The following is a 10,411-nucleotide window of genomic DNA, read 5'->3' on the forward strand; positions in this document are numbered from 1 at the left end:
ACGGGATGGGAAATATCATATCTCTTCAATGCAGCTGATATGTTTCCTGAATCTTTTTCATTGTCAAACTTGGCACTATGAACACCTATCTGGTTGAAAATATGAGAGCGTTGATTAAGCAGAGGTAAAACCATGCAAGCAATGGATATAACATTTGGACCTTACAATGACAACTCCATCCTCAACAGAAAACCGCCTTTCCAGTTGACGTAGATGAGGAAGTATATGGAGACAATTAATACAACAGTATGTAAAAAAGTCTAAAACAACAATCTTGCCTTTTAAGTGTCTTGTAAATGATAAAGGCTCTCTGCAATTGAACCACTCCAATCCTACCGGACAAAAAATTAAAACAGAACTTATGCTCTGAAAAAATCTTGTTGAGATAGAGCAATTTCAGTACTAGAACCTATAGAACTAACCTACTTTGAAGTCACCCACTGACACCGGTTGCAAGGCTATTTGTTCTAGAAAACATTTTATCTTCCCCTGTCTTTCATTGGAGCAGTCACTGACTGATAGAGATTCTTTGAGGGTTGCGAAAGCATTTAATACTGTTCCGAAATTGTAATCCATTTCTTTTCTCCGACAGTTTCTTTCTCAGAATCAACTTCACCCAACTAGTCTGTCTGTTTACATCCTTAGCCTTGAGCCTTGAGCCCCCCACTATTCTATTCCCCCCTTTCCCCGCCCCTCCCCCCTCCCTTACATCACTTTGTGCATGTTGTGGAAGAGATGTAACGGGACATCGTTCTCTATTATTAATATTTTATTTATTAATATACCACCAGATCCTAGGTGAGTCCTTTAGTGTAGTGTTTGATTACCAGTGAACCACCTCGCGTATATCCATTAATTCAGTTAATGTCATTCTGTACTTATTACTCATTCTAACTAGAAAGCTACCATCTCTGTCTCTCAATATAACTTAACCTAACAGAATTGGCGGCAATTGTGCATACTTAATTAACAATAAATTGGAGTGATAACTACCAAAAGTATTTGATGTTGGTTTTCTTTATCAGGATTTTAAAATGAGTGACTCAGGGGAAGAACTTCCAGATGTGGCCATTGGGAGTGTCAGTGAGATACTAGTATGTTACACCCATTTTGATGCATTCGTTCAATTCTAAAAGCCATTTTCTAAGAAAATTGTTGATGAAAGAAAAATTGTCCCTTAAATTTCCTGTACCAAATCTTTCCTCTTTTGGAAGATCATGTTTTAAGAATTATTTTTTTTACAGCCTTATGTTCCCACTAAGATAGATGTAGATGCTGAAATTGAAGCAAACAATGCACGAAAAGCAAGAAGGCAGCAAATAACTGAATTAAATGAAGAATATAATAAGCCCGCACTAGGTTTGCATCATGCTCCAGTTATGAAGATTTTCTTATTTTGATCAACATCGTAACTGAGTTTTAATTTTACAGAGGCCACAGTTGAAGTATATGTTCCTAAACCAAAAATTCAAACTCTTCCTTCCACTAGAGATTTATTTAAGTCTGAGAGAAGCTTGATATCTCTGAATCAAGGTATTTCATGTCTTCTTTAATTTCTTGCTAATTTAATGTCTTCCAGTATTTTAATGACTCTTTCATTCTACAGACAATCTTACAACTCAACAAATTTTTCCTTCACAATACCAGATTTGTACATCAGAAAATGCGGATGAATTTTTCTCTTGGATTCGATCTAAGCTGAAGGTATTTTCCGACTAACTCTCTTTTGGTCTTTTCCACTTCATAAAAAATTTCCTTCATACCTTATTCTTCTCCTTCAGAATTCAAGTCATGATGTTAAAAGACAATTCCTGCAGTACTTGTGGCTCTTACTTTCTTGCCATTCTGATCCGCTTGTTGCTCAAAAATGTTGTGATATGCTGATAGAGCATAATACATTGTGGAGGTTGACGTATGAAGAAGTTGTGTTAGTGTTTTGCAATTGGGGTAAGTTTTAAGTCCTTTGGGTTTAATTTTTGTGTGTATGTTGTGGTACTTTGATCTTTGATTCATAATTTGAATTTTGGCGAATATTATAAACACAATATCATTTGACAGGTGTTGCACCAGAGGACTTTATCACAGGCTTAGACCCAAGAGATATTATTGCTACACTTGAGCCATCTCCTGTAATTTCTCCTTGCAATGTTGAGAGTGTGAGTTTTTATCATTTCTGTTTATATCTATCTCCGTTCCCGTCTTGTTTACTTTTTCCCTAAACTGTGAGTAGGGTATACTTCATTATAACTTTAAATGTTTGAATATATTTCCAGATTCTCACTGTATTGGACTGCCAGCTAATGCTTAAGGACCTTGAAGGGTCTGATATCTCTTTGAAAGCATTGTTTGCTTTTCTAGTGCTACTTCCTTTAGATCAAAAATTTTTGTCATGCTTGTCAGTTGCTATGAGATGCTTGGAACAATTAGCAACTTATGCTGAATCTCGCAATTCATCCTGGGTATACTTTTATCTTAATTGCTGATAATATGCGTTTCTGAAAGTATTCTTGTTGGCTTCATTGGTTGTTCTTTTACAGTTGGCAGACTACTGCATGGAAATTTTACGAATCGAGTCGCATCATGCTCATGTGGCGTTTCTACTAGAATGTGTTGTGCCTGAGTCTATGAGATGGTGTATATGTTTGGCATATTGCCAAAAAATATTTTCTGTAGAGCAGACATTCTTGGCTGATCCAAAGGTTTGCATTGTACTTAGTTGATATCTATCCATCTTTCATTTCTAAAATTAATGTCTGTTTGTATATTTTATTACCTCCCATTTCATTAGCCCAAAATTTTGAAAGATCTTCTTTTGGATCATACTGATGAGTTTATGCAACTTGAGTCTTGGGATTTGTATTCCTTGATATCTATTGTAGATTCAGGGATTTCTTGTGTTATAGATTATGAAACTGACAAAGTATGTACATACTAAATTTAATTTCTGATTGTGATTTGATGTCAAAAATAACAAATTCTTAAAATCTCTTGATATTTTCTTTCTATCTAATTTCAGAACATCAAAAGAGGTTTCATAAAATGGTTGAGCCAGTATATGCTAAGAAGAAGTGAACGTAGAGGTGACCGCAAAAACGAAGATATTGATGTTGATGCAGCACTCCTAGCTGAGCTTGTCAGCCGATTGCAAGCAGAATGGGAGGCCAAGTGGCCTGAAGAAGAGCCTGGCATTGAAAATATAAATTTAGATGAGGTTGAAAGTGAAGATTCGATTGATGATGAGGATTAATAGTATTAAATTAAAAATTTGAGTCTGATTTACCAAATGTTAATGACAACTGATGTAGCACTTATAAAAATATCTTTTTACCAAGGCAATTAGAGGCGCTAACTTGATTTTATGTTCACATCCTTCCCATACGTTAAGACTGAAAAATGAGTAATCAGCTGAATTCTTTTGATAATTCTGAGCCCTCAAGCATGTTCAAAGACATCCAAGTATTGATTATGCCAGCCCTCATTGGGAAAAAGCGTTTGACACTTTTTGAGTCCCACATTAAAAAATTGGGTGGGAAAGTGTGTCAAATAGGAGATGTCAAAGGAGGTTTGTGTGAACCATCTCATATTATCGTGGAGGATTCATTCTTACTAGATAAAACCAACCTGGATAAACAAATGAAGACTTTAGGAAGGGAGAGGGAATTCCAGGTTATTGTAGGAACTCGGTGGCTAAGTGATTGCATTAAAATGAAAATGTTATTACCATTTGAAGATTATCAATTCCATCCTCCAAAACTATCCAAAGATGGGTGCTTGCCATCTAAGAGAGCTAAATCCAGCAGTGAGTCAACCACTCAACAAACTTCTAATAAACCTATTCAGGAAGATGTAAGAGTAAAACCGTACCAAATATTGGACTGTGCTATAGATTTGCCCTCTTATTAATGCCTCTGAATTTCAGAAATTTGCCTGTTCCCAAAGTTCGTCTTTGCCTACAAAAGTTGAAGGAGGGAATGAACTCATTATTCAAGAACTACAGAAACTGGCTGATGCTTTTCGCATTAAAGGTGACACTTGGCGGTCACATGGCTACACAAAAGCCATAAGTGCCATTAAGAGGTGTGGGAAAGTCCTTTCCTGCTATGAAGTGAGTGTAGAATTTTATTCTGTAATTTCTTTCTTATTTCTTAATAACAACAACTCACCTATCTGTCATTGTAGGATGCTGTAGCACTGCCTGGTGTGGGGGATAAAATTGCTGCAAAGGTTTGGGAAATTTTAGAAACAGGATCGTTAATGAAGGTGTCAGAAGTGTGCAACGATAGCAAAACCATTTCTCTACAAATATTTACAAATATCTGGGGAGTAGGACCATCCACTGCTGAGAACTGGTACCAGGTGGTAAGGTTCTGCAATCTGAATCTCTTAGTCATATAGTTCTTGTTGTTCTTACCCAGTTTCTGTTTACATTAGAAATATTTAAAGAGTTCAAAAATCTAATAAGTGAAATGGATTTTATTCATATATAGGGATGTCGAACATTAGATGATGTGAGAGACAAGGTGGCTCTGTCTAAGCAACAAGAGATTGGCTTAAAGCATTACGAAGACTTCTTACAGCGTATTCCAAGGAGTGAAGTGGAGGAAGTTGGACTGATTGTAAGTCTACCATCTGGATTTACTTCTTCCTGGCTATTAGTACTACAACACAATTGGAATTCATGTTGGAATTTTTTGCAGGTCTCTGATGCGATGAAAACCATTGAACCCTCAGTATCAGTCATTCCTGTAGGTTCTTATCGAAGAGGGAAAGATACTTGTGGAGACATTGATATTATGATTTGCCAGCCAGACCATTATGATTCCAAAGCAGTACTCTCAAAACTGATAATATCATTAAAAATCACTGGTAATTCCCCCACAAAAATTACTTGTCTTTACAATTTTTACAATGCTTCATTTAATTGTTTGGTTTCACCACAGGTTTAATAACTGATGATTTAGTAAGCTTAGAAAAGGAAGGGAATCAACGAAAATATTTAGGAGTATGTTGTCTTCCTGGTGAGGGAAAAAAGGTGTGTGTAACACTACGATATGATCCATGGTAATTACAATCCAGATTTCAAAAATTATTAGCTGCTTTTTCTGTTTGGTCTATAGCACAGACGCTTGGATATTTTTGTGGTCCCAAAGTCAGAAGAAGCAACAGCCTTGATGCACTACACTGGCTCTGCCTTGTTTAATCGATCAGCCCGGCTTCTGGCTGCCAAGAAAGGAATGAGCCTCTCAGAGCACAGCCTCCATGGAGGTATCGTTCGTGAGGTAGGTTGTTGGCTTGGGGTTCTAAATAGTCCTCTCTCCGTCATAAGATTGTTTAAATTAATGTTACAGTCTTTTGCAGGGCCACAAGGTTTTGAATAGTGGATACATTATACCAACTCCGACTGAAGATTCTATTTTCAAAGCGTTGGATCTACAATATCGACCACCAGAAGAAAGAGATCATTAATTTTGAACATCAATATTTCCCTAAAATAATTTTTTTAAAAAAATTCTGTGTTGTTTCTCTTCTTGTATTATTTAAATGATAGTAAGGACATTTATTGTAAGAAAATTTGCAAACAGATTTATTTTGCCTCCTTACCCTTTCACTCTTAAGCAAGCCCATCTGTGCTTGTGGGTTTCCCCTTTCTTTCAATTGCCGAACATCAATGACACTAATACGACGAGAGACTACACTTTTCCGTTTGTATGAGAAAGTCGGCTTCCCAAATCCCATTCCGTTTCATTTATCGTACATGTTACTCTGTATCGAGGCTGACATCTGACATCAAAACTTAATTCACATATTTCATACTCTTTTCTGCGTGGTGGCAGCTTTTTATCATTTTTAAATTTAAAACATGAGTAAAGTGTAAATGGTGTGTCATTGACCACCAGGACCAGGATCGTGACCAAAGAAACGCTGGCATCAATGAACGCACCCCTCCGCCCTTCACAAGAAGAACAAGAACGCGCAGCTAAACAAAAATTAATCTTGGCTTCGGTTTGGCTGTTACCCAATCTTATTTGTCGCTTATGGCTGTCGGAGTTTTACATTTTTGCAAGTTTTATATGCCAATTTAGGGAGAGGTTGAGTTTTGTGAGGGCTGGTGTATTAAGAATTTGCAGGTACGAATTGTTTCTGCTCACGCTCTCGCTGCAATTCATTGAAAATGCGCTGAACGTCGGCAAAGTCCGCGTACCGCCGAACGCAATGTCATAAACATTGTCAATCGGCGGCAATTTGTGTTGATAAACTATACCTAGGATCCTTCGTAGTCCCAGGCGTAAGTGTGTGGTCTGTGGTCTAAAACTTAAACGTTGTGATTGTGGCACTTTAAAAGACTGGCGACGGTCTTGTCTTCACTCGCCGGGATGGATAATGAGGAGTTGCTCCAATGCCCCATAGGTTAGCTGGTCCTGTTTATGGTGTTTTTCTTGTGATTTTGTGTGCAAAAGGGACTTACATTTGTGACTAGGCGTGTTGTAAATTGCCATTCTGTGCTAGCTTAACTTTTTGGTTTTGTTTACGATTGTTTGACATGTATACTTTGAATGGGCTGTTCATTATTATCTGTTTGAATACTTTTACAATGTTGTTGTCATTCAATTAAACTAGCGGACTTACTCAATTACTAGGTTGATTTCACGAGTGTGTGTTTGTTTTTGTGTTATCAGTTTGTCATGGTTTTGAGTAGTTTATGTGGAGAAAAATATATGTTCTTGTGTGACCTCCTTATGAATTGTAGGTTATCTAATGTAATTTTGACGGATAGTTCCATTATTTTCTGCTGCAGGGATTTTAAAAATCTAGTCTGTGCATGATAACTTCTTTTTCTAATGTTTCCCAACATGATGTTGAAATTTCTCTTGTCCGTTTTGGTTTTATTGATAGGCTGACCTCTCTATCTATACATCATTATTTCAGACTGTTCAAATAATATCCTTATGAATCTCTTTGATGGTTCAACTTGTTTGTTTTTCAAAATTCAGTTAGATGCTTAGCGAAAGAATTTGCCTGATTGATTTGATGATATTCTTTACAATGACATACCTGTAGTTTCATGTGTATGACATCACTGAGTTATAACTTGATTCTTTCTCAATTTTTAGAAGGCATGAGCAAAAGACGGCGTACGTCATCTGTCACTAGCAGTCGTCAAGATGGCGAGTCTGAGTGTGGGGAGTCTGATTCACAGTCTTTACCAGAACCTTCAGCTCGAAAGAGAAAAAAACTTGACCCTGTATGTCCTATAAGACTGACTCTTCTTGTTCCTCATTGATCTCTTACAAATCTCCTTATTTCCTTATTCTGCTTTTCCAGAGTGAACAGTGTCAACAAGTGTATGATATCTTAAGAACACACAAGAAAGAAGATGGCTCTATACTCTGTGAAGCATTTGTACGTGCTCCAAAGCGCCGCCAAGAACCAGGATACTATGAAGTATGTAATGTAAAGATGACTCATATTGCTTCTCAGTTTCATTTAAAGTTTATCTTTTTGCATTTACTTTATTGCTTCATATACAAGAATGTTTATCTAATGCTTCAGGTTGTCACAAGTCCAATGGATTTCATTAAAGTTCAACAAAAAATTAAGACTGATGAATATGAAGATGTTGACGACATGACTGTCGATGTTGAACTGATGGTGAATAATGCGAAGGCTTTTTATAAGGTAATTTTCTTTACACTTAATCCTGTGTTTATTTGAAAAAAATTGAGACCATTTAACAAACCATAACATTTTCACCTGCAGCGTACTTCTCAGGAATATAAAGATGCTGTTGATTTATGGGACTTGTTCTGCTCAGTGAAAGATCAGCTTAAGACTGATGGTGATTTAGATTCTTTCAGAAATAGGGGTAGGCCTGTAAGTTTTCAAGTTTACTGATCTTCCTAAATGAGGCTAATTTATTGTACAACTTCAAAATTGTGCTGTTTCCTAATTGTATCTTTACATATTCTTCTTTGTTAGCGCCGAATAATCAAGGAAGAAATAGATGATACTTCTGAGAGCTCCAATAGCCCTGATGATGAAATTGCTAATCAATTAGAAGAACTGTTTTCTGCAGTTATGTCTGCTTCTGATGATGATCGTCCCTTATATCCACCATTTCAACTGTTACCCTCAAAAAAGGTTTTATATCCTTTGTCAATATTTATAAACTACCTACTTGTGTGCAATTTTAAAAGACTCAATTAACCTGTGAATAATTTTCCAGCATTATCCAAACTATTATGATATTATTTCCAATCCCATTGATTTAAAAGCAATTGGAAACAAAATTCAAAAGAACAAATATTCAAATCTAAATGACTTGGAGCAAGATCTCCTTCTTCTGACCAAAAATGCTTGCACGTACAATGAACCTGGTTCACAAATTTACAAGGATGCCAAAGCTCTCCGAAAATTGATTCAGACCAAAAAAATAGAAGTTGAACACAACAAAAATTCCCCAGGGAAATGCAGTGAACGTATTCGGTAAGGAAAGAGAAAAGGCAGTTGTGTTGGGGTTTTGCTCCTATAACAATGAACAAATAATCATTCTTGTCATTGCTTATTTTTAACTGAAGGAGCAAAAGGCTGCGTGGCACGCAGAGTGCCTCTGCCATTGCAGCAGCACTGCAAGACCAGGATGATGAAGATAGTTCAGATGATGACGATGACCCTTCAGATGATGAAGAGTCAGACAATCCTAGTTGGCAGCTGTATCAGTCTGTCAAGAATGCAGGTACGGACAACCATTACATGCATATTTTTGCGTCTTTTTCATTGCTAACAGGGTTACAATGATCGTCTGAATTTTTTTCCAGGCAACAATTTAATTCAGCCATTTTGGAGATTACCTTCAAAACGATACTATGCTGACTATTATAAAGAAATTAAAAACCCAATATCATTGCAACAAATAAAAAACAAACTTCTCGTGAGGAAATTAATTATTTTCACATGCTTGATTACTTACCTACTTACAAGTGCAAGACTTTCAATATGAATGTGTTCTATCTATTTCAGAAAAATGGTTATGGCACCTTGAGTGAAGTTGCTGGGGATTTAAATATAATGTTTGAAAATGCCAAAAAGTACAATCGACCTGATTCAAGACTTTTTAAGGTAAGTGTCTCAATTGATATACATCTTAAGTTTAAATTAAATCAGGGGTCACCGATAAGCGGCCCGCGGGCCACTTTGTTGTCATTTGCGCGCTCTCACTCTTCTGGCCTTTCTAAGTCTGTCTCTTTTGCACCTCACTAGTGCTGTAATAGCCGTGACCCCTGAATTAAATTATAGAAATATTACAGTGTGAAGCTACTTCACTATACTTATCTATCATATTCCTTTTTTATATCTGTTTAGGATGCTGTCAAACTTCAAAAACAAATGCAGAACAAAGTTACAGAATTACTAGAGTTCTCACAGGTGAGGGAAGAGGTTTCTTTGTTTTTCTGGGATCTTTTCTGATGTTTGACCAACACTTATCTGTGATTGTTACCTCATTTTTAGTACTCTGAAAGTGAAGCTGAAGATTATGATGATCAAAATGATGCAAAGCGACCTCGCAGAAAAGCTACACCTAAAGCTAAAGTCAAGAACCCGCAACTCAAAAGAAGACTGGAGGCCTATGTTAAAGCTCTCACCAATTACGAGGTAATACCTCAGCTGCTCAGAGTTTGTGTAGAAGTTTTCCTCTCGGATGGCAGCAATTGTTTCCCAATTGTTCACTGCATATGTTGTGCTCAGTACTTTCTGATTTCAATAACACCAGAGGGTACTTCTACAGTATTTGCAAGTTATTTTTCACCTACCGTTTCTACCACTAAATAAGACCTTTCCGAATATAAGACTCACCATCACTATTTTCGAAGCTCAGAATGAAGGAAAATTATATACTGTATTTTAGACCATGTCATTTTATGAAACGCATACTAAGTTAAGAGAAATTTATAGGAGAAAAGAGGCACTTATATCCACTAAAATATTCAGGGGAATTCAGTAAAGTTTTACTTATCTTGGGTAGCTTTGACTTACAGTGAACCTTTTCAGGTGTAAATCTCAGATTTCCTTGAAACTTGGAAAATTTGAAGGTTCTACTTGTAGAAATCGGATGGCACCTGAAATTTTTCCTAAACCTCACAATTGTTCTCCCCTATATAGAGTAGGAATAAGTTTTGTTTTAAAAAGATGTTTTTTGAAAAGTGTAAAGCAGTGTTTTCAGGGGCAACTTGTCAAAGCAGCGTCTTCTGGGCAAAACTTTTGTCCATTTTGCTGTATTTTGCACCGTTAAGGCGGTAGAGGAATATTTGGGTCAAAAAGCAGTGTGAGGCTTAAGGAAACCCTTACTAACTGTGAGGTTTAGGAAAAATTTCAAGTGCCGTCCGACTTCTATTGTAATAACCTTGAAATTTTC

General features: G+C 36.6%; 4 protein-coding genes across 9 annotated transcripts in view; 3 read left to right on the forward strand and 1 right to left on the reverse strand.

Moving 5' to 3' along the window:
• Positions 1–655, reverse strand: part of LOC113209279 (NHL repeat-containing protein 2) — a gene marked incomplete in the record, with an annotated part of 3,597 nt that extends 2,942 nt beyond the window's left edge. Inside the window, 3 exon segments of the mRNA XM_052273316.1 lie at positions 1–89; positions 166–332; positions 423–655. Coding sequence (XP_052129276.1) covers positions 1–89; positions 166–332; positions 423–576 — 410 coding nt within the window.
• A 10-nt stretch (positions 656–665) lies between these two features.
• On the forward strand, positions 666–3,336 carry LOC113209297 (uncharacterized). The gene is made up of 11 exons (XM_052273317.1): positions 666–798; positions 1,026–1,094; positions 1,245–1,359; positions 1,432–1,533; positions 1,607–1,704; positions 1,782–1,947; positions 2,059–2,156; positions 2,274–2,459; positions 2,538–2,699; positions 2,789–2,920; positions 3,017–3,336. The coding sequence occupies exons 2-11, from the start codon at positions 1,035–1,037 to the stop codon at positions 3,245–3,247; spliced, it is 1,350 nt and encodes a 449-aa protein (XP_052129277.1). The 5' UTR covers positions 666–798; positions 1,026–1,034; the 3' UTR covers positions 3,248–3,336.
• Positions 3,337–3,391: 55 nt separating this feature from the next.
• Positions 3,392–5,801, forward strand: LOC113209296 (DNA polymerase lambda-like). 2 transcript variants are annotated; one of them, XM_026426729.2, is made up of 8 exons: positions 3,392–3,846; positions 3,920–4,105; positions 4,180–4,359; positions 4,488–4,616; positions 4,698–4,866; positions 4,941–5,032; positions 5,118–5,279; positions 5,349–5,801. In XM_026426729.2, the coding sequence occupies exons 1-8, from the start codon at positions 3,394–3,396 to the stop codon at positions 5,376–5,378; spliced, it is 1,401 nt and encodes a 466-aa protein (XP_026282514.1). In that variant the 5' UTR covers positions 3,392–3,393; the 3' UTR covers positions 5,379–5,801. The 2 variants fall into 2 exon arrangements, with proteins under 2 accessions (XP_026282514.1, XP_026282513.1); XM_026426728.2 differs by having other exon boundaries at positions 5,359–5,788.
• A 163-nt stretch (positions 5,802–5,964) lies between these two features.
• The window catches only part of LOC113209295 (protein polybromo-1), a 22,742-nt gene continuing 18,295 nt past the window's right edge, over positions 5,965–10,411 (forward strand). For 2 of the 5 annotated variants that reach the window (XM_026426727.2, XM_052273312.1), the window contains exons 1-12: positions 6,277–6,408; positions 7,113–7,243; positions 7,324–7,443; positions 7,552–7,677; positions 7,759–7,872; positions 7,978–8,139; positions 8,225–8,484; positions 8,577–8,734; positions 8,817–8,929; positions 9,019–9,117; positions 9,361–9,423; positions 9,508–9,651. In XM_026426727.2, the coding sequence (XP_026282512.2) occupies positions 6,375–6,408; positions 7,113–7,243; positions 7,324–7,443; positions 7,552–7,677; positions 7,759–7,872; positions 7,978–8,139; positions 8,225–8,484; positions 8,577–8,734; positions 8,817–8,929; positions 9,019–9,117; positions 9,361–9,423; positions 9,508–9,651 (1,524 nt within the window). In that variant the 5' untranslated portion in view covers positions 6,277–6,374. The other 3 variants (XM_052273313.1, XM_052273315.1, XM_052273314.1) reach the window with 3 other exon arrangements.

The sequence above is a fragment of the Frankliniella occidentalis genome, unplaced genomic scaffold (assembly GCF_000697945.3).
Source record: "Frankliniella occidentalis isolate FOCC.00 unplaced genomic scaffold, Focc_3.1 Scaffold264, whole genome shotgun sequence".
Lineage (NCBI taxonomy): Eukaryota > Metazoa > Arthropoda > Insecta > Thysanoptera > Thripidae > Frankliniella > Frankliniella occidentalis.

Bases quoted from the DNA above. Each gene is read 5' to 3' on its own strand.
- LOC113209297 (XM_052273317.1), top strand. From the start codon at position 1,035: ATGAGTGACTCAGGGGAAGAACTTCCAGATGTGGCCATTGGGAGTGTC. The intron at 1,360-1,431 runs GTTTGCATCATG...TTAATTTTACAG, and splicing joins ATATAATAAGCCCGCACTAG to AGGCCACAGTTGAAGTATAT. The intron at 1,534-1,606 runs GTATTTCATGTC...TTCATTCTACAG, and splicing joins CTTGATATCTCTGAATCAAG to ACAATCTTACAACTCAACAA.
- LOC113209296 (XM_026426728.2), top strand. From the start codon at position 3,394: ATGAGTAATCAGCTGAATTCTTTTGATAATTCTGAGCCCTCAAGCATG. The intron at 3,847-3,919 runs GTAAGAGTAAAA...TCTGAATTTCAG, and splicing joins ATAAACCTATTCAGGAAGAT to AAATTTGCCTGTTCCCAAAG. The intron at 5,280-5,358 runs GTAGGTTGTTGG...AGTCTTTTGCAG, and splicing joins ATGGAGGTATCGTTCGTGAG to GGCCACAAGGTTTTGAATAG.